The sequence below is a fragment of the Salvelinus alpinus genome, chromosome 12 (genome assembly GCF_045679555.1).
Source record: "Salvelinus alpinus chromosome 12, SLU_Salpinus.1, whole genome shotgun sequence".
Lineage (NCBI taxonomy): Eukaryota > Metazoa > Chordata > Actinopteri > Salmoniformes > Salmonidae > Salvelinus > Salvelinus alpinus.
In genome coordinates, this window is record NC_092097.1 from 17,152,834 (window position 1) to 17,180,814 (window position 27,981).

A 27,981-nucleotide genomic window follows, 5' to 3' on the forward strand; every position below is an offset into this window, starting at 1 on the left:
AGGAGAATTAACGTTGAACGTAGGTTAATGTTAGTTTAAGGGTTAGGCTCAGCTAAAATGCTACAGTTGTCCCTGACGCAATTCGAACGTGCACGTTTTGGTCCGTACTCTATATTCTAGCCAGTAGACACAAACGTGTCAGCAGTGGTGGAAAAAGTACCCAAATTTCATACTTGAGTAAAAGTAAAGATACCTTAAAAGAAAATTACTCAAAGTAAAAGTGAAAGTCACCCAGTAAAATACTACTTGAGTAATAGTCTAAACGTAGTTGGTTTTAAATGTAACGTTACTTAAACCAAAAAGTATAAATCATTTAGAATTTCTTATATTAAGCAAACCAGACGACACGATTTTTTTTATTTTAATTGACGGATAGCCAGGGGCACAGTTCAACACTCAGACATAATTTACAAACAAAGCATTCGTGTTTAGTGAGTGCCAGATAAGAGGTAATAGGGATGACAAGGGATGTTCCCTTAATAAGTGTGCGAATTAGACCATTTTCGTGTCCTGCTAAGCATTCAAAATGTAACGAGTACTTTCTAACCGTAACCCTTACCCATTTTACATTTCTATGGGGTAAAGACGTCCCAAGGATTCTGAATAGCACGGACTGTGTGGTGATGTTTTTTCTGAACTGATGGACAGTGGTGTAAAGTTCTTAAGTAAAAATACTTTTAAGTACTACTTAAGTCGTTTTTTGGGGTATCTGTACTTTACTATTTATATTTTTGACAACGTTTACTTTTACTCCACTACATTCCTAAAGAAAATAATGTACTTTTTACTCCATACATTTTCCCTGACACCCAAAAGTAGGGTAGGGTAGGGGTTAATGTTAGAGGTTAAGAGTTTAAGGTTAGGGTTTATGGTAGGGACGTACCAAGGATCTCGGATTGCATTGTGCATACCACACCGGTGTCTGTGCAATGCATTGTGGGTAGCTATTTGTCTTCCTGGGCACGAAAATGGCGGATACAGACGAGCCGTAAGTAGCTGCAGAAGTAAACAAGCAAGACATAGCCGTTAACTGCCCGAACGATGCTTTCACATCCCATTAACTGGTTACCCGCTGAAAGCAAAGCATGAATGAACCTTCTTTTATTCTCTCTTTTTAGGGAGAAGAAAAGAAGGAGAGTAGTGGAGCTGACTGAGAAGTTAGTAATGAATTGCTAGAACTGGCAGCAGGTTTGAGAGGGTGAATAGAGCAGGGATTAAAACGCTGTCTCGAATAACTCAGACGGCAGCTAAATCCAAATAAATATATAGCTACGCTAGCTAGTTCTAACTAGCCTACAGTAAATAGTTCCTGTTGTTGTTGGTCTATAACATAGTATCCCTACAAATGGCTGCTTTGAAACCGATTCAATCATGGAATGATTCCGAGTGGCCCAGCTGTCTAAGGCACTGCATCTCAGTGCTAGAGGCGCTGAGACAGTTACTGTAGTGTAGGCTTGTTGGCTAGCTAGCTATCCACTTACTGTCTGTCAATAAGGTACTGTGCTTCTTCCATAGCATGGCACCCTAGGTGCAGCGATACACGTTTAAACCATCACAGAGTTATAAACAAAAAACATATGAGACAATAATATACAGTGGGGAGAACAAGTATTTGATACACTGCCGATTTTGCAGGTTTTCCTACTTACAAAGCATGTAGAGGTCTGTAATTTTCATCATAGGTACACTTCAACTGTGAGAGACGGAATCTAAAACAAAAATCCAGAAAATCACATTGTATGATTTTTAAATAATTAATTTGCATTTTATTGCATGACATAAGTATTTGATCACCTACCAACCAGTAAGAATTCCGGCTCTCACAGACCTGTTAGTTTTTCTTTAAGAAGCCCTCCTGTTCTCCACTCATTACCTGTATTAACTGCACCTGTTTGAACTCGTTACCTGTATAAAATACACCTGTCCACACACTCAATCAAACAGATTCCAACCTCTCCACAATGGCCAAGACCAGAGAGCTGTGTAAGGACATCAGGGATAAAATTGTAGACCTGCACAAGGCTGGGATGGGCTGCAGGACAATAGGCAAGCAGCTTGGTGAGAAGGAAACAACTGTTGGCGCAATTATTAGAAAATGGAAGAAGTTCAAGATGACGGTCAATCACCCTCGGTCTGGGGCTCCATGCAAGATCTCACCTCGTGGAGCATCAATGATCATGAGGAAGGTGAGGGATCAGCCCAGAACTACACGGCAGGACCTGGTCAATGACCTGAAGAGAGCTGGGACCACAGTCTCAAAGAAAACCATTAGTAACACACTACGCCGTCATGGATTAAAATCCTGCAGCGCACGCAAGGTCCCCCTGCTTAAGCCAGTGCATGTCCAGGCCTGTCTGAAGTTTGCCAATGACCATCTGGATGATCCAGAGGAGGAATGGGAGAAGGTCATGTGGTCTGATGAGACAAAAATAGAGCTTTTTGGTCTAACTCCACTCGCCGTGTTTGGAGGAAGAAGAAGTATGAGTACAACCCCAAGAACACCATCCCAACCGTGAAGCATGGAGGTGGAAACATCATTCTTTGGGGATGCTTTTCTGCAAAGGGGACAGGACGACTGCACCGTATTGAGGGGAGGATGGATGGGGCCATGTATCGCGAGATCTTGGCCAACAACCTCCTTCCCTCAGTAAGAGCATTGAAGATGGGTCGTGGCTGGGTCTTCCAGCATGACAACGACACGAAGTACACAGCCATGGCAACTAAGGAGTGGCTCCGTAAGAAGCATCTCAAGGTCCTGGAGTGGCCTAGCCAGTCTCCAGACCTGAACCCAATAGAAAATCTTTGGAGGGAGCTGAAACTCCGTATTGCCCAGCGACAGCCCCGAAACCTGAAGGATCTGGAGAAGATCTGTAGGGAGGAGTGGGCCAAAATCCCTGCTGCAGTGTGTGCAAACCTAGTCAAGAACTACAGGAAACGTATGATCTCTGTAATTGCAAACAAAGGTTTCTGTACCAAATATTAAGTTCTGCTTTTCTGATGTATCAAATACTTATGTCATGCAATAAAATGCAAATTAATTACTTAAAAATCATACAATGTGATTTTCTGGATTTTTGTTTTAGATTCCGTCTCTCATAGTTGAAGTGTACCTATGATAAAAATTACAGACCTCTACATGCTTTGTAAGTAGGAAAACCTGCAAAATCGGCAGTGTATCAAATACTTGTTCTCCCCACTGTATGTCATAAGGTTGCTGCTAGGTAATCATGACTGTACTTTCTACATATTATTGTTTATAAAATAACAATGTGCTTCTCTGCTATTTGCATGTCTGCTATAAACATGTATGGCAGCTGTTTCTAATTAATAAAACATTTATTAGATAATGAAGTTTTATATTCCTCAAATGTTTCCCCACTGACATATTTAGCTGGACTCCTGTCCTGTGTTCTCTCCAGGATGGTGGTGGATGGGGGCAGCAGAGACGGGGGCGAATGGGACGGACGATGGAACCACATCAATAGATTTCTGGAAAGACCAGGACCTTTCACTCACCCTGACTTTGAGCCGAGCACAGAGGTAATCATCACAGTGCATACTCAAAGTTTGTAAATAAAACAAGGAACAGCACTGAATGGGTTGCAAATAATTTCATACTTAAAGCCATGGTTCATGTCATATCAGAGCTCAGTTGCACATCTGAATACTTTTGATTGTGCTGTGATGTTCTCCTTTATTACTGTTGCTTATTTCCTTACAGTCGCTCCAGTTTTTGTTAGACACCTGCAAAATACTTGTTATTGGAGCAGGTGGCCTTGGATGTGAACTTCTCAAAGATCTGGTATGATTTCATCTCTTGAATGCACATGCTACTCTACAACATTCCCTTTGCAATGAGTGGCAATGTGAGAGATAGACCTGCACACACTGTTCTGCTAGTAACCGTCAGTTTGCGTATCATATCTTTCATGGAAATGTAGAATAGCCTATTTCTTGAGGAGAAAGATACCCAGTGTAGTCTTACTTAAGTAGTTTAATTAGGACACTTACAACAACATTGGTTCTGATAGATATTCACTCTGTCATTTTCCCATCTTTTGGGGATGCTGTGGACCAGGCCTTGTCAGGTTTTCGTCACATACACGTTGTTGACATGGATACCATTGACATTTCCAACCTCAACAGACAGTTCCTCTTTAGGTGAGATCATTTGCCTTTTACTTTTTTCTACTCACCCCTTGTCATTATTGGTGTTGTTGATTTTGCACATACAGTGCATTCGGGAAAGTATTCAGACCACTTGACTTTTTCCACATTTTGTTACGTTACAGCCTTATTCTAAAATATATATTTTTTAAATCCCTCATCAATCTACACACAATACCCTTTAATGACAAAGCGAAAACAGGTTTTTAGAAATGTTTTAAAAACGGAAAATACCTTATTTACATGAGTATTCAGACCCTTTGCAATGAGACTCGAAATTGAGCTCAGGTGCATCCTGTTTCCATTGCTTATCCTTAAGATGTTTCTACAACTTGATTGGAGTCCACATGTGGTAAGTTCAATTGATTGGACATGATTTGGTAAGGCAAACACCTGTCTATATAAGCAAATACCAAGCCATGAGGTCAAAGGAATTGTCCGTAGTGCTCAGAGGCAGGATTGTGTCAAGGCACAGATCTGAGGAAGGGTACCAAAACATTTCCGCAGCATTGAAGGTCCCCAAGAACACAGTGGCCTCTATCATTCTTAAATGGAAGAAGTTTGGAACTACCAAGACTCTTCCTAAAGCTGGCTGCCCGGCTAAACTGAGCAATCGGGGGAGAAGGGCCTTGGTTAGGGAGGTGACCAAGAACCTGATGGTAACTCTGAAAGAGCTCCAGAGTTCCTCTGTGGAGATGGGAGAACCTTTCAGGAGGGCAACCATATCTGTAGCACTCAATCAGTCCAGATGGAAGCCACTCCTCAGTAAAAAGGCACATGACAACCCGCTTGGAGTTTTCCAAAAGGCACCTAAAGGACTCTCAGACCATGAGAAACAACATTGGTACGCAAACTGGTCTGATGAAACCAAGATTGAACTCTTTGGCCTGAATGCCAAGCGTCATGTCTGGAGGAAACCTGGCACCAGCAGGTTTGGAAGCATGGTGGTGGTAGCAGCATCATGCTGTGGGGTTGTTTTTCAGCGACAGGGACTAGGAGACTAGTCAAGATCGAGGGAAAGATGAACGGAGCAAAGTACAGAGAGATCCTTGATGAAGAGCGCTGCTCCAGAGTGTTCAGGACCTCAGACTGGGGTGAAGGTTCACCTTCCAACAGGACAATGACCCTAAGCACACAGCCAAGACAACGCAGGAGTGGCTTCGGGACAAGTCTCTGAATGTCCTTGAGTGGCCCAGCCAGAGCCCGGACTTGAACCTGATCAAACATCTCTTGAGACCTGAAAATAGCTGTGCAGCGACACTCCCCATCCAACCTGACAGCTTGAGAGGATCTGCAGAGAAGAATGGAAGCCACTCCTGAAATACAGGTATGACAAGCTTGTAGCATCATAAACAAGATGACTCGAGAGGCTGCAATCGCTGCCTAAGGTGTGTCAACAAAGTACTAAGTAAAGGGTCTGAATACTTTTTGCTTTGTCATTGTGGGGTATTATGTGTAGATTGATGAGGGAAAAAAGATGTAATCAATTTTAGAATAGAATAAGGCTGTAACGTAACAAAATGTAGAAAAAGTCAAGGGGTCTGCATACTCTCTGAATGCACTGTACTTTTTCTAATGGATGGTATGTGTTTCTCTGAAGGCTGAAGGATGTGGGTCGGCCAAAGGCAGACATTGCAGCGGATTTTATCAATGGCCGCATTCCAGGATGCAACGTGGTCCCGTATCCTTTGGAGATGAAGGAAAATGGATGATTTGGGAGTTGATTTATAATAATACTAATAATATATAATACATTATTATTATTATAGCCCAGGTTAATAAAAAAAAAGTGTAATTGTCACATACACCCGGATAGCTGTTGTTTTACAGGATCAGCCATAGTAGTACTGTGCCCCTGGAGCAAATTTGGTTTAAGTGCCTTGCTCAAGGGCACATTGACAAATGTTTCACCTTTTCGGCTCGGGTATTCAAATCAGGGCCCTTTCAGTTACTGGCCCAACACTGTAACCGCTAGGCTACCTGCTGGCCTAATCTACTGATATCCTTATAAAATTGCACAGCCATTTCAAGAAAATACAAGACTTTGATGAGTCGTTTTACAGACGTAAGTCCTGGGATTCTTCTATCCTCGTCCTCTTCCAGATTACTCATTATGGGAAATATCAAATTAGCTGTATGTTTTGTTTCATTTGAAATAATTACTGCTTTGTCTCCCTCACACAGAATTCCACATAATAGTTTGTGGACTCGACTCCATAATCGCCCGGAGATGGATGAATGGCATGTTGGTATGTTATTACAAAATGTATTCTAAGTTAAATATAGATCAAGTCGAATGCAATCTAGTGCTCACTTGTTCGAGTACCCTTATGTCCTGCACAGATTTCCATGATCAATCTATAAAAAGCCAGTCCATAAAAAAACTGATTGTTAAACAGAGATCAGTGTGGTCTGCCTTTTTCACAATTTACCCTATGTGATTTTCCATTCCTCTCTAGCTGTCTCTGCTGGTTTATGAAGACGGGGTGCTGGACCCCAGCTCCATCATCCCGCTGATTGACGGGGGGACAGAGGGCTTCAAGGGAAACGCTCGGGTCATCTTTCCTGGCATGACTGCCTGTATCGACTGCACCCTGGAGCTCTACCCACCACAGGTGTGCTAGCTTTTGTTTTACGTACAGATGTATCAGGATGGCTATCCTTTTTATTCCGGGATCTAATGTGTTGCTTCCTCTAAATATATTTATTTTCTCAGATTAACTTCCCCATGTGTACGATAGCCTCCATGCCCCGGTTACCAGAACATTGTGTTGAGTATGTCCGCATGCTGCTGTGGCCTAAAGAGAAACCCTTCGGAGGTATGTAACCAACCAGCTTGTTAACATGCTTATTTGATCAGGTATTACTGTGCCTTCGATATCTCATAAATTATTTTTTGATTCAAATATTGTAATACTCCATAAGGAGTGACGGATTTATTTCAATGGTAGTACCAGCCATAGGTACAGTGGCAAGAAAAAATATGTGAACCCTTTGGAATTACCTGGATTTCTGTATAAATTGGTCATACAATTTGATCTGATCTTCATCTAAGTCACAACAATAGACAAACACAGTCTGCTTAAACTAATAGCACACAAACAATTATACGTTTTCATGTCTTTATTGAACACAACGTGTAAACATTCACAGTGCAGGGTGGGGAAAGTATGTGAAGCCTTGGATTTAATAACTGGTTGACCCTCCTTTGGCAGCAATAACCTCAACCAAACGTTTTCTGTAGTTGCGTATTAGACCTGCACAACGTTCAGAAGGAATTTTGGACCCTTCCTCTTTACAAAACTGTTTCAGTTCAGCAATATTCTTGGGATGTCTGGTGTGAACCGCTCTCGAGTTCATGCCACAGCATCTCAATCGGGTTGTGGTCAGGACTCTGACTGGGCCATTCCAGAAGGTGTATTTTCTTCTGTTGAAGCCATTCTGTTGTTGATTTACCTCTGTGTTTTGGGTTGTTGTCCTTTTGCATCACCCAACTTCTGTTGAGCTTCAATTGGCGGACAGATATAATTTTTTTAAAAAGGAAAAAAAATTACCTTTATTTAACTAGGCAAGTCAGTTAAGAACAAATTCTTATTTTCAATGACGGCCTGGATTAACTGCCTTGTTCAGGGGCAGAACGACAGAATTTTACCTTGTCAGCTCAGGGATTTGATCTTGCAACCTTTCGGTTACTAGTCCAACGCTCTAACCACTAAGCTACCTGCCTCCCCAGATAGCCTTACATTCTCCTGCAAAATGTCTTGATAAACATGGGAATTCATTTTCCCGTAGATGATACTGTAGCAAGCTGTCCAGGCCCTGAGGCAGCAAAGCAGCCCCAAACCATGATGCTCCCTCCACCATATTTTACAGTAGAGATGAGGTTTTGATGTTTGTGTGCTGTGCCTTTTTTTCTCCACACATAGTGTTGTGTGTTCCTTCCTTCCAATCAACTCAACTTTAGTTTCATCTGTCCACACAATATTTTGCCAGTAGCACTGTGGAACATTCAGGTGCTCTTTTGCAAACTTCAGATGTGCAGCAATGTTTTTTTTGGAGAGCAGTGGCTTCTTCCATGGTGTCCTCCCATGAACACCATTCTTGTTTTGTGTTTTACGTATCGTAAACTCGTCAACAGAGATGTTAGCATGTTCCAGAGATTTCTTTAGCTGACACTCTAGGATTCTTCTTAACCTCATTGAGAGTTCTGTGTTGTGCTCTTGCAGTCATCTTTGCTGGACGGCCACTCCTAGGGAGAGTAGCAACAGTGCTGAACTTTCTCCATTTATAGACTATTTGTCCTACCATGGACTGATGAACATCAAGGCCTTTATAGATACATTTGTAACCCTTTCCAGCTTTATGGAAGTCAACAATTCTTAATCTTAGGTCTTCTGAGATCTCTTTTGTTCGAGGCATGGTTCACATCAGGCAATGCTTCATGTGAATAACGAACTCACATTTTGTGAGTGTTTTTTATATCGCAGGGCAGCTCTAACCAACATCTCCAATCTCGTCTCATTGATTGGACTAGTTTATCGGAGTCCTGGCTCCAATTAGCTTTTGGAGAAGTCATTAGCCTAGGGGTTCAAATACATTTTCCAACCTACACGGTGAATGTTTAAATTATTTAAATTATGTAAATTATGTATGTGACTTAGAGGAAGATCAGATCACATTTTGATGACCAATTTATGTAGAAATCCAGGTAATTCCAAAGGGTTCACATACTTTTTTTGCAACTGTACATGAAGATCCCTTAACATTTCTATCCTGATTGTGTGTTGTATTGTCAGATGGTGTGGGGCTGGACGCAGATGACCCGGAGCACATCCAGTGGGTGTACCAGAAGTCTCAGGAGCGGGCAGCAGAGTTCAGCATCACAGGAGTCACCTACAGACTCACCCAGGGTGAGAACACACTGTTAAGTTCATGTTTTAAGTATCCCTATATTTCTGTTATTATGGGGCTATCACTCAGTCAAGAGTGCGCCTGTGCAGGGAGTCTTGTTGTTGATGGACCTAGCCTGGAGTGGAATGGCTACCTTGTAGTGTGTTCATATAGTATAGTAAATTTTGTTAAACTGGAACCTTGTCGTTGTGTCATTTCGAGTTAACATTGGTAGAAGATGATGGTTAATAACTACAATGTGCCACCTCGCTTCGACGAGAAGAGGTCGTACGAAATTTGGAAAAATTTACTTGGAATCTGGACACGGGTTACTAATCTGGACGTGAAAAAGCAAGCACTTGCGGTGGTATTATCGCTCGAGGGAAGAGCGAGAGATACAGCACTGGAAATATCCGTTGAGGATTTGAACAAGGATGACGGTATGGTGAATTTGATCAGAGCACTGGATTCTGTATTTCTTAAAGAGAAAGACCATGCCTACGAGGCATATTCAAACTTTGACAGTGTTACGAGAGATATTTCGGTTGCAATGACGGGACTACATCATTGATTTCGAACAGAGGTACAATAGGATGTGCAAATACGACATGGTTCTCCCGGATGCAGTGTTAGCTTTCAAGTTGCTAGATACTGCCTGTCTAGATGGTAGGGAGAAACAGTTGGCTTTGACTGCTTGTACTGTGCTGACTTTTGCATCAATGAAGTCGGCACTAAAAATAATTTTTGGTGATAAGACGTCTGTCGCGCCAATAACAGATGGAATGCAAGTGAGTGACGCAGCATATTACACTGAGCAGCAGAGAAAAGGCGCCAACAAGTCACGTTCTCAAGGCAGCCAGAAGAGGGCGCCATTTCCCAGTACAAATCCACTGGACAAATATGGAAGGAGATCAAAATATGCTATTTGTCAAAGCACTTACCATTTGGGTTACAGACTGTCCTCATAAAAATGAACAAGTTAAACTAACAGAGGAAAATGTAAACACAGATAGAGCAGTGTAACATTACACTGTTTTAAAATGAATCTGCTTCTGATACTGAGATTTTTATAGTTGAGTCCTTAGGATCTGCTGTGATTGATACTGCATGTACATGGACAGTGTGTGGTGCAAAATGGCTTGATAGCTATGTCAGTGAACTAAGTATGAAAGAAGTACAAAATATGATTGACACACCAAGCAACAGAGCTTTCAAATTTGGAGACGGGAGAATTGTCCATTCTACCAAGAGAGTTAAGATACCAGCAAAAATTGGTCAGACTAAGTGTCACATTGAAACAGAGGTGGTCCCTACAGATATCCCCTTACTATTAAGCAAAGCTTCCCTCAAGAAGGCAGGGGCTGTATTAGACATAAAAAATGACAAGGCAGGGATGTTTAAACAACCAGTGACTCTTGAACTTACTACCTCAGGCCACTATTGTGTAAACATTTTAGACAAAGACATCACACAGTCCATGCAAAAATGAGATTCTGACTGACACAGAGAACATGAACACAAAAGAAAAACACAAAGTATTGTTAAAGCTTCACAAACAGTTTGGACATGCTACAGTTGACAGACTTCAGAAGTTACTCAGTAGTTCAGGGAATAATGATGGTGAGAAGTACGAAACTGGAAACAAAGTGTACTACAAACGAGTTGACTGTCAAGTGGAAAGGACCGGGAGTAGTCATTGGTTAAGATGGTGTGGTGATATTTGTGAGGCACAGAGGCATCATTGTCAGGGTGCATCACTCAAGATTGCGGAAAGTAAATGATCAACAAGATAGAGGGGCTGTTGCTGAGAATCAGTCTCCTAATGAAAATGACAAAAAGGAAATAGTAACATGCTGACCAGACCAGACACGTCGCGTGCGCGAGCGTCTCAAAATAAATTTAGAAATACATGTTTTTCAATTATTGCACCCACACTGCTCACGCGCGCCAATGAGCATCTGCGACGCCAAGGGCTAAAATAGAAGTCGTTCCTATTTCTGATGCAGATCGCGCTGAAAGTCATCTCCTCATTGGTTTATAGAAGCAGGTACCCACGTGCCATCTCTTAATTGGTTATACCCACGTGGGTGATTGAAAGACGAACTGTTTTGCCGGTTGTCGTGGTAACACTATGACAGTTTAGATGTGATCACCATATAAGTTCAAAGATGAAAAAGCCTGGAAGGAGGAGAGATGACTAGAAACGATTCGGTTGGCCGTTTTATGTGTGGATTAATTGTCTGAGTAGAGGTCCTTGTGCATTTCAGGTAATATAACAACTCAATGTTTATATCCCAGGAGAAATTAGCTAGCAACAGCAAGCTAGCTAAATAGGACAAATTAACGTTAACTAGCAAGTGCAAGCTAGCTAGCTAAATTGCCATACATGTTTAATGCTTTTCGACCTGTCCCCAAATGAATGTCATTGGTTCAGAGTTTGTTTTGATACTTTAACCTGCGTGTCGTGATCGCGTTTGGTGTGGGGGGACAAAATACATTTATGCATGATGGCGCAGCCGGTTTGGGTTCTGTGTAACAGACACAAACCTACCAAATGTCGGATCCAATGATATGGACACTGAAACTGACACTGAAACTGACACAGGAAATGGAGCAGAGACCTTCAACCATGCCACAGGTAATACTGTTGAGCGTTCAAATGAGGAAAACATTCAACAACAGCCACATGTGTTAAGAGAACATGGTTGTTCCAATCTGAAAACTGGACAAACTGTTAAATACATGGACAGAGAAAGTGGTATTCCACATACAGCAACCGTCATTGGACGAGCAGGAAAAGCCAAAGGAAAACACCAGAACTGGTACAACTTGCAGTACTCTAAACCAGCTACACTTTCTGGTACAACAGGGTCAGCTGACCTGTCACTTGTAGATAATATCAGAATTGAACCAATGGAAAATCGAGAAAAACAGAATGACATTCAAAATAATTATGTACTTGAAACAAAGGACGTGTCATTTGACTCAGCTAAGCTAGATGAGCTCAGTAATTGGAGGAAAAAATTGAGTGTTTGAGGAAGTCAAAGACATTGGCTAAAAATGTGTCTCAACAAGGTGGGTGTGTACCCTTAAAGAATCCTTAACTGGAATAGTGCCTAAAGCTCGTCTAGTGGCTAGAGGTTTTGAAGAGCTGGCTGCTAAAGAACTCCCAAAAGACTCACCGACATGTGCCTCAGAGTCACTCAGATTGCTGATGTCAGTGATCTGCCAGAAAAAATGAAAACGTAATTCCATAAACATCAAATCTGCATTTTTGCAGGGAACAGAGCTGTCAAGGGACATTCACATCCGACCTTCGCCCGAAGCTAAAAGCGAAGGAACACTGTGGAAACTAAAAAATTGGTTGTTTGTACTGGCAAATGCATCACTCTACTGGTACAACAAAGTCAAGGCAACAATGCTGAATACAGGTGGAAAAATGTCACAAATGGATCCTGCAGTCTTCTATTGGCTTGATCAAGACTGCAATGTGACTGGAGTACTTGCCTGTCATGTTGATGACTTTATCTGGGGTGGCTCACAGACCTTTGCTCCAACTGTGATTCCATACCTCAAAGCTGTTTTCAAGGTCGGCCGTGAGGAGCATGATCATTTTTGTTATGTTGGCATAGAGTTTATTACAGTTGATGGAAAAATACTGATGCAACAGGAGAGCTATATCAAGAACCTTCAACCCATCCACATGGATTCTTCAAGAGCCGTACAAAGGAATTCCCCTCTATGTGGAATTGAAGCTGATCAATTGAGGTCAAAGATAGAACAAATTTTATGGGTTGCTAGACAGAGTAGACCTGATGTAATGTTTGATGGTTGCAACTTGGCATCTAACACAAAACACGCCACTGTACAAACCATTCATGAGGCGAACAAAGTTGTTCATAAACTGAAATCACAACAAGTGACTTTAAAGTTTCAGCATGTTGGAAAAGATGACTCTTTGAAGCTAGTTGTCTTCAGTGATGCTTCGCTAGGGAACCTTACAGATGGAGGCACACAAGGTGGACATCTAATTGTGTTAATGGGTGAAGGAGGAAGATTCTCACCTATCTGTTGGCAGTCAAAAAGGATCAGAATGGTTGTCCGAAGCACACTTGCTGGAGAAACCCTTGCTCTTGCAGATGGAATTGACAATGCTATCTTTCTTGCAATTCTGTTCTCAGAGCTTACCACTGGTGAGACAAAACGTCTCTTTCTACTTGTAGTTTGTGTCACTGACAACTACTCATTAGTTGATGCTGTGAAGTCAACCAAGTCTGTCACAGAGAAAAGACTTCGTCTTGAGATTAGCAGCTACAAGGAACTTATTCAAGCACAGAGAATCCAGCGGACGCTGTGGTCGACCACAAAGGAACAGCTTGCTGACTGTCTGACTAAAAAAGGAGCATCTGGTCTTGTGCTCCTACGGGCTCTCAGTAATGGAAAGTGGCAGCTTGAGTAATACAAATAAAAACTGTCTCACAACCCATTTGTAATGGGGATCTTGAATAATACTTGGACATTTAATTATGTTGTTAATGTTTTATTTGACTTTAAAGAAAAGGGGGAGATTGTTAAGTTCATGTTTTAAGTATCCCTATATTTCTGTTATTACGGGGCTATCACTCAGTCAAGAATGCGCCTGCGCAGGGAGTCTTGATGGACCTAGCCTGGAGTGGAATGGCTACCTTGTAGTGTGTTCATATAGTATAGTAAACTTTGTTAAACTGGAACCTTGTCATTTCGAGTTATCACACACATTCTGCAATACTGAATTGTCCTCCTAATCTTGGACCTCCATAAGGATCTGACTAGTGTTGAATACCGGGAAACAGGTTACTGAGATTTCCTGCTTAAACCCACTCCTTATCTTTCTCTTAATGAATTCCATTCAAATTGCATTCAAAATAGATCATCCTGTTCAAGATTGTTATATCTCTCTCAATGTCCTAGCCTACCTCTTTCAGGTAATAAATTCAATAGAGTATTAGCCGTATATTTAGCTAAGGAATGATGGGTTATGCATAAGTTTCAAACTTATAGCCTCTGTCTCTTGTGCAATACTCACCTGCGCTCCCCTGGCCTCTCTCCTTTAAAAAACACCCCTTAGCTCTTGGAGTCCCACGAAAAGCTTAATCGGGGCGGGGGGGCATTTCTTATACTAATAGCTTTTTCAAAGACTTTAACATGTAATGTTAAATAAAGCAGCCAATTGAACGCACAGGGAGTTTGAATCAAGAGAGAACGCGCGATGGCGGTAGGCTATGACATTTTTTTAAAACTCAGATCTGTACACCCATATCCATTCAATCTTCATGAAGAGAAGTGAAAGCCGTCTACATCTTATTTTAGTCCTATATTATTCAAGCATGCCATTACAATGATTAAGATAAGGAAAACAAAACGTTTCATTTCAGAAAGAAAACACTGCTTAGAAATATGCTCATCCATTTATTCAGCAATGAATAATGCATGTCTTGGCGATATAGGCTCTGCTCCTTCAGGGTAACTCACTGCCCGAGTAAAGCGGCCATATGAAATATAGCCTACGAGCAGTAAGTGCGGTAAGCTATACCAATCCCCCTAACAGGAACAGGGAACCTAACAGGTGGAGGCTGGGGTGGGAGCAAGAATACTGCACAAACTCATGTATGTTTCACAAGCTCAGAATCAATACATTGTAGCAGCAGAGGATCAGAGTGAAGCTGGGATCAATTGAGAACCAGTAGCGGCGCCGATGCAGAATTGGACGGCCTATAACTCAGAGCTATCCCTCAGTGCTGACGAAGGAACCAGAACCGTGATGAGTTCCAGTATCTTGTCATTGGTTGCCAGCATCAATGTTGAACAGAGGTTCGCCAGGTGCTGCCCGGGCTCAGCATGCAGGCAGCACAACATGAGAGGACAAAGCAGTGTTAGTTCTGATGATGACGACAATGTTCCACATGTGAGACTCCGTAATGCAAACAGAACTTAAGAGATCATGCAAGATTAAAGGAAAGGAACATTTAGTGTAATCAGACTGAAGAACCCCTAAAGCCATCATACGGACCGCCTCTGGAAAAGCATAATGTAAACCCAACACTGTTGCCTTAACGTGAACTCAAACTTGTCCTACTGAGAGAGAGGAGATATACTGATATGCATGTTCGTTGCCTCTCCGTAGTCCATGAAGAGTAGGCAGACAGATGGATTCTTGAGCAGACTACATGCTGAAAGGTACTAACGCTCAATATGAACTGAATCCCTGCTATTGGAACATAAGGCGCATTTGCCCTCCTGAAATTGGAATAGAAAAGGCATACGTGGTTAAATAACAGAAGACATTGTACAGATCGAAGACCATACAGTAGACTGCTGCAGAGCGGCACAGCTCAGCCATGACATACAGTACCATTACATAGCATAACATACAGTATTACTAACGAACCCCCAAAACCACAACTAACATTGGCGACGTACCCACCTTATCTAAATAGCCTAATGTCCTACTGAAATTGTTCAGCAGTAGTTGATGCATCTGCAGCATGCACAGTGAGACTGACCTGATAATCAAAACCTAGACCTACAAATAGTCTACTTGAGCTAAAGGCTAATGTCTAACAGTATATTCTGGTAAGCCAAAAGAGAAGAATAAATGACCTGATAACAAGAGAAATAGATTACTAGATCATAAGCCTGTATATAGTGCACTTCAGCCACGCTCAAGGTACTAAATGATATCATAACCGGCATCGATAAAAGACAGTACTGTGCTGCCGTCTTCATCGACCTGGCAAAGGCTTTCGACTCTGTCAATCACCATATTCTTATCGGCAGACTCAGTAGCCTCGGTTTTTCTAATGACTGCCTTGCCTGGTTCACCAACTACTTTGCAGACAGAGTTCAGTGCGTCAAATCGGAAGGCATGCTGTCCGGTCCTCTGGCAGTCTCTATGGGGGTACCACAGGGTTCAATTCTCGGGCCGACTCTTTTCTCTGTATATATCAATGATGTTGCTCTTGCTGCGGGCGATTCCCTGATCCACCTCTACGCAGACGACACCATTCTGTATACTTCTGGCCCTTCTTTGGACACTGTGATAACCAACCTCCAAACGAGCTTCAATGCCATTCAACACTCCTTCCGTGGCCTCCAACTGCTCTTAAACGCTAGTAAAACCAAATGCATGCTCTTCAACCGTTCGCTGCCTGCACCCGCACGCCCGACTAGCATCACCACCCTGGACGGTTCTGACCTAGAATATGTGGACATCTATAAGTACCTAGGTGTCTGGCTAGACTGCAAACTCTCCTTCCAGACTCATATCACACATCTCCAATCCAAAATCAGATCTAGAGTCGGCTTTCTATTTCGCAACAGAGCCTCCTTCACTCACGCCGCCAAACTCACCCTAGTGAAACTGACTATCCTACCGATCCTCGACTTCGGCGATGTCATCTACAAAATGGCTTCCAATACTCTACTCAGCAAACTGGATGCAGTTTATCACAGTGCCATCCGTTTTGTTACTAAAGCACCTTATTCGACCCACCACTGCGACCTGTATGCCCTAGTCGGCTGGCCCTCGCTACATGTTCGCCGTCAGACCCACTGGCTCCAGGTCATCTACAAGGCTATGCTAGGTAAAGTGCCGCCTTATCTCAGTTCACTGGTCACGATGGCTACACCCACCCGTAGCACGCGCTCTAGCAGGTGTATCTCACTGATCATCCCTAAAGCCAAAACCTCATTTGGACGCCTTTCCTTCCAGTTCTCTGCTGCCTGCGACTGGAACGAATTGCAAAAATCTCTGAAGTTGGAGACTTTTATCTCCCTCAACAACTTTAAACATCTGCTATCCGAGCAGCTAACCGATCGCTGCAGCTGTACATAGTCCATCGGTATATAGCCCACCCAATTTACCTACCTCACCCTCCCCATACTGCTTTTATTTCCTTTTCTGCTTTTTTTGCACACCAGTATCTCTACTTGCACATGATCATCTGATGATTTACCACTCCAGTGTTAATCTGCTAAATTGTAATTATCTGATTTATTGCCTACCTCCTCATGCCTTTTGCACACATTGTATATAGATTCTCTTTTTTTCTTTTTTTCTACCATGTTATTGACTTGTTTATTGTTTACTCCATGTGTAACTCTGTGTTGTTGTCTGTTCACACTGCTATGCTTTATCTTGGCCAGGTCGCAGTTGCAAATGAGAACTTGTTCTCAACTAGCCTACCTGGTTAAATAAAGGTGAAATAAAAAAATAAAAATATACAGTGCATTCGGAAAGTATTCAAACCCCTTGACTTTTTCCACATTTTGTTATGCTACAGCCTTCTTCTAAAATAGATTAAATAATTCCCCCCCTCAATCTACACACAATACCCCATAATGACAAATTAAAAACAGGTTTAGAAATAAAAATAAATACCTTATTTACATAAGTATTCAGACCCTTTACTCAGTACTTTGTTGAAGCACCTTTGGCAGCGATTACAGCCTCGAGTCTTCTTGGGTATGACGCTAAAAGCTCGGCACACCTGTATTTGGGGAGTTTCTCCCATTCTTCTCTGCAGATCCTCTTAAGGGCTGTCAGGTTGGATGGGGAGCATCGCTGCACAGCTATTTTCAGGTCTCTCCACAGATGTTAGATCGGGTTCATGTCCGGGCTCTGGCTGGGCCACTCAAGAACATTCAGAGACTTGTCCCGAAGCCACATGGCCTTGGCTGTGTGCTTTGGGTCGTTGTACTGTTGGAAGGTGAACCGTCGCCCCAGTCTGAGGTCCTGAGCACTCTGGAGCAGGTTTTCATCAAGGATCTCTCTGTACTTTGCTCTGTTCCCTCAATCCTGACTAGTCTCCCAGTCCCTGCTGCTGAAAAACATCCCCACAGCATAATGCTGACACCACCATGCTTCACCGTAGGGATGGTGCCAGGTTTCCTCCAGACGTGACGTTTGGCATTCAGACCAAAGAATCTTGTTTCTTCAGACCAGAGAATCTTGTTTCTCATGGTCTGAGAGTCCTTTAGGAGCCTTTTGGCAGACTCCAAGTGGGCTGTCATGTGTCTTTTACTGAGGAGTGGCTTCTGTCTGGCCACTCTACCAAAAGGCCTGATTGGTGGAATGCTGCATAGATGGTTGTCCTTCTGGAAGGTTCTCCCATCTCCACAGAGGAACTCTGGAGGTTCTTGGTCACCTCCCTGACCAAGGCCCTTCTTCCCCGATTGCTCAGTTTGGCCGGGCGGCCAGCTCTAGCAAGAATCTTGGTGGTTCAAGAACTTCTTCCATGTAAGAACGATGGAGGCAACTGTGTTCTTGGGGACCTTCAATGCTGCAGAAATGTTGTTGTACCCTTCCCCAGATTTGTGCCTCAACACAATTCAGTCTCAGAGTTCTACGGGCAATTCCATCAACCTTGTGGCATGGTTTTTGCTCAGTCATGCACTGTCAACTGTGAGACCTTATATAGACAGGGGTGTGCCTTTCCAAATCATGTCCAATCAATTGTATTTACCACAGGTGGACTCCAATAAAGTTCTAGAAACATCTCAAGGATGATCAATGGAAAAAGAATGTAGCGTCTCATAGCAAAGGGTATTTGGTATTTTATTAGGATCCCCATTAGCTGTTGCAATAGCAGCAGCTACTCTTCCTGCGGTCCACACAAAACATGAAACATAATACAGAATGACATAATACAGAACATAATTCGACAAGAACAGCTCAAGGACAGAACTATAGTTGAAGTCTGAAGTTTTCATACCCCTTAGCCAAATACATTTAAACTCAGTTTTTCACAATTCCTGACATTAATCCTAGTAAAAATTCCCTGTCTTAGGTCAGTTAGGATCACCACTTTATTTTAAGTATGTGAAATGTCAGAATAATAATAGAGAGAAGGATTTATTTCAGCTTTTATTTCTTTCATCACATTCCCAGTGGGTTAGAAGTTTACAAACACTCAATTAGTATTTGGTAGCATTGCCTTTAAATTGTTTAACTTGGAACCTTTCGGTTACTAGTCCAACGCTCTAACCACTAGGCTACCTGCCGTCCTTGTTCAACAGCCACACCATTCATTACCAGATTCTGCTGAGGTCTAGCACTTAAGGAATGCTTTGTACCAAATACAATGCTCTTAGTTATAGATATGTTTGAGTTTATTACTGGCCACCCATTCCAAAACAGACTGCAACTCTTTGTTAAGGGTTTCAGTGACTTCATTAGCTGTGGTTGCTGATGCGTATATGGTTGAATCATCAGCATACATGGACACACATGCTTTGTTTAATGCTAGTGGCAGGTCATTGGTAAATATAGAAAAGAGTAGAGAGCCTAGAGAGCTGTTACAGTGGTTCCCAAACTTTGTATAGTCCCGTACCCCTTCAAACATTCAACATCCAGCTGCGTACCCTTTCTAGCACCAGGGTCAGCGCACTCTCAAATGTTGTTTTTTGCCATCATTGTAAGCCTGCCACACACACACACACACACACACACACACACTATATGATACATTTGTTAAACATAAGAATGAGTGTGAGTTTTTGTCAGAACAGTGACAAAGAGCTCTTATAGCATTTTCTGCACACAGTCTGTGCTTGTATTTAGTTTTCATGCTAGTGAGGGCCGAGAATCCACTCTCACATAGGTACGTGGTTGCAAAGGGCATCAGTGTCTTAACAGCGCGATTTGCCAAGGCAGGATAATCTGAGCGCAGCCCAATCCAGAAATCTGGCAGTGGCTTCTGATTAAATTACATTTTTACAGAACCACTTGTTGCAATTTCGATGAAGCTGCCTTGTTCAGATATCTGTAAGTGGACTCGAGGCAGGGCATGAAAGCGATAACGAATCCAGTTGTTTGTTTAATCTGTTTCGGGAAAGTACCTGCGTAATTGCGCACGCAACTCACTCAGGTGCTTCGCTATATCACATTTGACATTGCCCGTAAGCTTGAGTTCATTTGCACACAAAAAAACATAGAATGATGGAAAGACCTGTGTGTTGTCCTTGTGAATGCAGACAGAGAAGAGCTCTAACTTCTTAATCATAGCCTCAATTTTGTCCCGCACATTGAGTATAGTTGTTGAGAGTCCCTGTAATCCTAGATTCAGATCATTCAGGCGAGAAAAAACATCACCCAGATAGGCCAGTCGTGTGAGAAACTCGTCATCATGCAAGCAGTCAGACAAGTGAAAATTATGGTCAGTAAAGAAAACTTTAAGCTTGTCTCTCAATTCAAAAAAACGTGTCAATGCATTGCACCTTGATAAGCAGTATGTTGTAAAAGCATTACATGGTCGCTGCCCATATCATCATATCAGAAAATACATGAGTGTTCAGGGGCCTTGCTTTAACAAAGTTAACTATTTTCACTGTAGTGTCCAAAACATCTTTCAAGCTGTCAGGCATTCCCTTGGCAGCAAGAGCCTCTCGTGGATGCTGCAGTGTACCCAAGTGGCGTCGGGAGCAACTGCTTGCGCGCGCATTTCCACTCCACTATGTCTCCCTGTCATGGCTTTTGCGCCATCAGTACAGATACCAACACATCTTGACCACAAGTCCATTTGATGTCACAAAGCTGTCCAGTACTTTACAAATATCCTCTCCTTGTCACGCCCTGACCTTAGTTTTCTATATTTTCTGTATTATTTTGGTCAGGTCAGGGTGTGACGAGAGTGGGTATGTGTGTTTTTGTCTAGGGTTTTTGTTTCCCTATGGGGATTTGTAAGTCTAGGTAATGTAGGGTTATGGTGGCCTGAATTGGTTCCCAATCAGAGGCAGCTGTTTATCGTTGTCTCTGATTGGGGATCCTATTCCATTTAGGTTTTGTGGGTAGTTGTCGATGTGGAGTTGCATGTCAGCACTCGTTCTATTTAGCTTCACTTTCGTTTTTGTTAGTTTGTTCTGTGTTATTCCGTTATTAAAAGAAGAATGTATTCATATCACGCTGCGCCTTGGTCTCCTCAATACGACGAACGTGACACTCCTGTTGTCATGGTTTCCAGTGGTTTGCAGAAGAGGATGTCTTCCTTAATTGACCCCCCATAAATGTAACAGACATATACCAGGAGCTGCGCCAGGCCCGACACGTCTTGACTCATCCAGCTGTAACGCATAGAATTCACTGGCTTGTATGTGAAGCAGTATTTGTTTCAAAACATCTCCTGCCATGTCACTGATGCGTCGTGAAACTGTGTTATTTGATGAAGTTATTGTCTGTCTAGTTTTTTTGGCTTTTTCCCCCAGTATTGTCCCAGCCATATCCGCGACAGCAGGAAAAATTAAGTCCTCCACAATAGTATGGGGCTTGCCTGTCCTAGCCACTTGGTAGCTCACCATATAAGACGCTTCTAGCCCCTTCTTATTAATGGTATCTGTTGCTTTTATACATGTCTTACTACTCGAAAGGCATCTTAATTCTTAATCAAAAACTCCCATGGCTTATTTTTCAAATTGGCATGTTTTGTTTCTAAATGTCTGTACAAGAGTGAAGGTTTCATTGAGTTGTTAGATAGTACTTTTGCACATATAATACACTGTGGCTGAGGAAAGGCACTACTCCCAATATAAGTGAACCTCAAATCAATGTAGTTCTCATCATATTTACGCCTCTTCGATGGTCCAACGTCCCTGTCAGTTGTTCGGTGCTGTCACCGGGTAAGGGGGCAGTAGCTCTTCGGCTGCATCAGATTCACAACTGTCAGTGTCCATGCTAGCTGGGCCAACAGCAAATGTAGAATTACTGATGCTAGCATTGGATGTGCTCTTGGAAGCAGAACAACTTGTGTCATCGACAGGTGCAGGTGTAGTACTGCTAGTAGAAGCAGTACTACCAGTACAGCTGGTATGTGTCTCTATGGACGCAGGCCTTACTAAATGCCTGTTTGAAAATATGAAGAACATTAAAAAAATATAATAATATGTGTATATTTTTTTAAATGTGAGTCACATTTGTATTTGGCGTACCCCCGACGTACCCCCGACAGAACAACACAAGTTGTTCTGCTTCCAAGAGCACATCCAATGCTAGCATCAGTAATTCTACATTTGCTGTTACCCCAGTTTGGGAATACCTGCTGTATTGGATAACGGACCAATCATTTGGAATTTTTGGGGCTTGGGCTCATAAAATGTCTTTAACGTATGGCTTATCAGGCTCAGGCAACATCAGGCTTGAATTTTAAAACTAATAATCAAATACAGACATGTTTATATGCCTTATATGCTTTAGAATGACACTTCCGCAGTCTGGGTAGCCATTTGACTAGATGTTCAGGAGTCTTATGGCTTGGGGGTAGAAGCTGTTTAGAAGCCTCTTGGACCTAGGCATGGCGCTCCGGTACCGCTTGCCGAGCGGTAGCAGAGAGAACAGTCTATGTCTAGGGTGGCTGGAGTCTTTGAAAATTATTAGGGCCTTCTTCTGACACCACCTGGTATAGAGGTCCTGGATGGCAGGAAGCTTGGCCCCAGTGATGTACTGGGCCGTTCGCACTACCCTCTGTAGTGCCTTGCTGGGAACATTTGTAAAATACCGGGAAAATATTAAATCCTGAAAAAGAACCAAGCTTTTAAACTGTTAATAATATTTGGGCGTATCTACAATACCCCATTTACAATATATTATAATTTTTTAATTACTTCCTTTGCAATTTTAGCCAGAATGTACACTACCGGTTGAAAGTTTTGGAACACCTACTCATTCAAGGGTTTATCTTTATTTTTTACTATTTTCTACTTTGTAGAATAGTAGTGAAGACATCAAAACTATGAAATAACACATATGGAATCATGTAGTAACCAAAAAAAAGTGTTAAACAAATAAAACATCTATTTTATATTTGAGATTCTTCAAATAGCCACCCTTTGCCTTGATGACAGCTTTGCACACTCTTGGCATTATTTCAAACAGCTTAATGAGGTAGTCACCTGGAATGCATTTCAATTAATAGGTGTGTCTTCTTAAAAGTTCATTTGTGGAATTTCTTTCCTTAATACGTTAGAGCCAATCAGTTGTGTTGTGACAAGGTAGGGGGGTATACAGAAGATAGCCCTATTTGGTAAAAGACCAAGTACATATTATGGCAAGAACACCTCAAATAAGCAAAGAGAAATGACAGTCCATCATTACTTCAAGACATGAAGGTCAGTCAATACGGAAAATTTACTGGAGTGCAGTTGCAAAAACCATCAAGCGCTATGATGAAACTGGCTCTCATGAGGATCGCCACAGGAATGGACGACCCAGAGTTACCTCTGCTGCAGAGGATAAGTTCATTAGAGTTACCAGTCTCAGAAATTGCAGCCCAAATAAATGCTTCAGAGTTCAAGTAACAGACACATATCAACTGTTTAGAGGAGACTGTGTGAATCAGGCCTTCATGGTCGATTTTTTGCAAAGAAAACACTATACTAAAGGACACCAATAATAAGAAGAGACTTGCTTGGGCCAAGAAACTCAAGCAATGGACATTAGACCGGTGAAAATCTGTCCTTTGGTCTGGAGTCCTAATTTGAGATTTTTGGTTCCAACCGCCATGTCTTTGAGAGCCACGGTGTGGGTGAACGGATGATCTCTGCATGTCACCGTAAAGCATGGAAGAGGTGTTATGGTGTGAGGGGGTGACACCGTCTGTGATTTATTTAGAATTCAAGGAAAATTTAACCAGCATGGCTACCACAGCATTCTGCAGCGATACGCCATCCCATCTGGTTTGCGCTTAGTGGGACTATCATTTGTTTTTCAACAGGACAATGACTCAACACACCTCCAGGCTGAGTGAGGGCTATTTGACGAAGAAGAAGAGTGATTGAGTGCTGCAACAGATGACCTGGCCTCTACAATCCCCCGACCTCAACCAAATTGAGATGGTTTGGGAAGAGTCGGACCACAGGGTGAAGGAAAAGCAGCCAACAAGTGCTCAGCATATTTTTTTACTCCTTCAAGACGGTTGGAAAAGCATTCCATGTGAAGCTGGTTGAGAGATTGCCAAGAGTGTGCAAAGCTGTCATCAAGGCAAAGAAGAATCTCAAATATAAAATATATTTTGATTTGTTTACCAATTTTTTGGTTACTACATGATTCCATATGTGTTATTTCATGGTTTTGATGTTTTCACTGTTATTCTGCAATGTAGAAAATAGTAAATACATTAAGAAAAACCCTTGAATGAGTAGGTGTTCTAAAAATGTTGACAGGTAGTATTGTCACAGTGAATGTTTTTTTGTTCACGTGCTACAGGTGTTGTTAAGAGGATCATCCCGGCTGTGGCGTCCACAAATGCAGTCATTGCTGGTAAATGAGTACACACTAAAGGAAATGTGAACGTTTATTTGTGCATAAAGGGTTTTACGAGCTAGATTAAACATTCAGCAGCATTGTGATAGGACTTTCTGTATTTACTATTCGTAAATAGAAATGTCTTTAGCTAACTACTTTTTGACCCCACTTTAGCTGCTTGTGCCACGGAGGTCTTCAAAATAGCATCAAGGTGAGTTTTCAATTGCTGATTTACTACTAAACCAGTCCATAAGTACATGGAAGTGCATATGCATTTCACAACAGCTTCATGACTTTCCGCTTTGTCTGCAGTGCCTACATTCCTCTGAACAACTACATGGTGTTCAATGACGTTGATGGTCTGTACACCTATACGTTTGAGGCAGAGCGAAAGGTGGGTTTTCTGTGTACTGGGATTTCTGTGTACAGCTCTCAGGTTAACAATGGTATGATGAAAGGTAACTGGTAATACATTTTTGTCTTAATACCTCTATATTTGTTTGAAACGTCAGGAGAACTGTTCATCCTGCAGCCAAGTCCCCCAGGACCTGCACTTCTCTCCCTCAGCTAAGCTCCAGGAGGTGCTCGATTACCTGACTGAAAACGCTTCTCTGTAAGTTCACCTACCACGTAGGTTTTATGTTTCCTGAATTCTGTGACCCCAATGTGATATTATAGTTTGGACTGCGTCTTGGTCATAATGACACTCACAACTGTACATTTTTCAGACAAATGAAATCTCCAGCCATCACTGCGACATTGGAAGGAAAAAATAAAACATTGTATTTACAGGTGAATTTTCACATTTTGATATGCAATATGCAACGTTTTTTGTTCTGATCATGGTGAAAAGAATAGTCTTGAGCAGGCATACAAGTGGTTGGCTGGCTATTGACTCATATTTTGTTTTGACAGACTGTCGCGTCAATTGAACAGAGGACACGCCCCAATCTGAGCAAGTCACTGAAAGGTGAGTAATATAATATGCCGTGTAGGTTTGATACAGGTTTAATAGTGTTTCATATTGATGACATTATGCTTACCCAGTCTTCATTACTGTCTATAGTGTGGGCTTCTAGTCCTCTTTGTGGTTGGACTCATTCTTGTAATTAACTTCTTTTTACAGAGCTGGGTCTGTTAGATGGGCAGGAGCTGGCCGTAGCTGATGTCACCACTCCCCAGACTGTGCTCTTCAAACTCAGCTTTACCTCTTAGGACCAGCATGTTCTCCCCAACATCAAACACCAGACGTCGTTGTTATTACTTTTCTAACAGAGTACCGGGTATTTGAAACGGCAAATAAACTACAAGTTTTACAGTGTATTTAAGTGAATATGTAAATAAATGTATTTCATATCCAGTTCTCTGACATACTTGTAGACTCAAGTCTATGAATCCATTTGGTTGTGGAAAGCCAAACTACTCCACTGTCATATTTGATCATATCAGCAACTGTTGTGATGTATTTGCGTTATATATTTGCGTTATATGCACTGCAACCTCTCAAGCTCGCTTACACTGGAGAAAAGAACAGTACCATATTTAAATTGATTTCTCTTACAGTGTCTTGTGAGTTTAATTTATTTTCATTTCGTTGCAGTAACTCCTTCATGGGGTTTTGCACACACAGACACAACCGGAATATATGTTTTCCTGTACAATACATGTCTTCTGTGTTACTGATGACTGAGACTTCAGGCTGAGTGGGCAAATTGTTTTCCTTGTTGTATATCCATTATGTTCTTGTGCAAATATTGTAGTGTTAATGAATGTGCTGACTCTGCAATTTACACAGAACATTTTTTGTTAACATCCAAATAATGTCTACCCAGTAATAATTATACTTCCAAGTTGTTTAATTGGTGCATGCACAGTTTTAAGGTTTAATGTGAAGAAGGTACTACTCCAATAAAGATACGTGTATTTTCTGAATATTTGCCAGACCCCCCCACTGCAGGTATTGGCACTAGAAAGTAGGTCAGGACACAGACAGCATCATGACATCACATGTGGGCAGTGTTGAAATGTTTGGTTTTTCTGAAAGAATGCTACTTAGAACCCGATTTCGATGGTGATAATGTTTTTGGCGGTGGGTTGCGGTCTATTTCTAATGCCCCGTGTACACGAGTTGCAACGCAGCCGCCGTTTCTCTTAAAAATATATATATTTCACTGTGACCTGCTGCTGACTGTCAGGCAGTGAGGCAGGTTGTTGCTGAGTGAGTGGTTGTGTGTGTGTGCCTCGACACAATCCTGTCTCGGCGCTCTATGGACAATTCCTTCGTCCTTAATTCCTTCGTTTTTGCTCTGACCTACTGTCAACTGTGTGAACTTATATAGACAGGTGTGTGCCTTTCCAAATCATGGCCAGTCAATTGAATTTACCACAGGTCGACTCCAATCAAGTTGTAGAAACATGCTTTAAACAACTCCAGTGGACGCTTGGCATTGCGCATGGTGATCTTACGTTTGTGTGCGGCTACTCAGCCATGGAAACCCATTTCATGAAGCTCCCGACAAACTGTTCTTGTGCTGACGTTGCTTCCAGAGGCAGTTTGGAACTTAGTAGTGAGTGTTGCAACTGAGGACAGACGATTTTTACGCGCTACACGCTTCAGCACTTAGTGGTCCCTTTTCTGTGAGCTTGTGTGGCCTACCACTATGCGGCTGAGCCGTTATTGCTCCTAGCCGTGTCCACTTCACAATAACAGCACATGCAGTTGACCAGGGTAGCTCTAGCAGGGCAGAAATTTGACGAACTGACTTGTTGGAAAGGTGGCATTCTATGACGGTACCACAGTGAAAGTGACTGAGCTCTTCAGTAAGTCCATTCTACTGCCAATGTTTGTCTATGGACAGCCACACATGTCAGCAACGGGTGTGGCTGAAATAGCCAAATCCACTAATTTCAAGGGGTGTCAACATACTTTTGTAAATATAGTGTATGTTATGATTTCTAGCTAGGTGGCTAGGTAGCTAACGTTAGCTAGCTGGCTTCGCTAGGGTTAGGGGTTTGGGTTAAGTTTAGGAGTTAGGTTAAAGGGTTAAGTTAGGGAAAGGGTTAGGGTTAGCTAACATGCTAAGTAGTTGCAAAGCAGCTAAAAAGTAGTAAGTAGTTAAAGTTGCTAATTAACAAAACATTTCTGTGATGATTTGAACTCGCAACGATTGGATTCACATTATATGCCTACCCGTCCACCCCAATCAACCACCCTACTTTTTTTTTGCCCTAGGTAACCATCTATCTTATGAATTCATACCAAACGTAACATATACTAATTTGAGTATGCCGGATTTACTTGTACTATGTTACGTCTAGTCTATGAGACCAGGCTGGTCACGAATGTTGTCGGGAGAAGGAGAGGAGGACCAAGGTGCAGCGTGGTAAGTGTTCATTATTTTAATAAAACAACTGAACAAAACAACAAAACAACTGAACAAAACAACAAAAAAACAGTCCTGTAAGTGACTAAAAAACACTAAACAGAAAATAATCACCCACAACTCAAAATAGGAAAACAGGCTACCTAAGTATAGCTCCTAATCAGAGACAACGATAGACAGCTGCCTCTGATTGGGAACCACACCAGGCCAAACACATAGAAACACAACAACATAGAAAAAAGAACATAGACTGCCCACCCTAGTCACACC

At 42.1% G+C, this 27,981-nt stretch overlaps 1 protein-coding gene across 4 annotated transcripts; it reads left to right on the plus strand.

Annotated features, from left to right (window-relative positions):
- Positions 1-883: 883 nt before the first annotated feature.
- On the plus strand, positions 884-26,260 carry LOC139536577 (NEDD8-activating enzyme E1 catalytic subunit). Of its 4 annotated transcripts, XM_071337217.1 has the most exons (18): positions 884-988; positions 1,119-1,157; positions 3,420-3,540; positions 3,722-3,802; positions 4,079-4,161; positions 5,768-5,848; positions 6,189-6,232; positions 6,352-6,416; positions 6,627-6,782; positions 6,884-6,986; positions 8,964-9,077; positions 24,290-24,343; positions 24,503-24,539; positions 24,641-24,722; positions 24,841-24,941; positions 25,057-25,120; positions 25,244-25,298; positions 25,455-26,260. In XM_071337217.1, exons 1-18 carry the CDS (start codon positions 969-971, stop codon positions 25,541-25,543), a joined length of 1,389 nt encoding a protein of 462 aa, XP_071193318.1. In that variant the 5' UTR covers positions 884-968; the 3' UTR covers positions 25,544-26,260. The 4 variants fall into 4 exon arrangements, with proteins under 4 accessions (XP_071193318.1, XP_071193319.1, XP_071193320.1 ...); XM_071337218.1 differs by lacking the exon at positions 1,119-1,157 and having other exon boundaries at positions 892-988; XM_071337219.1 differs by lacking the exon at positions 1,119-1,157 and having other exon boundaries at positions 952-988; positions 3,392-3,540.
- The last annotated feature ends 1,721 nt before the right edge of the window (positions 26,261-27,981 follow it).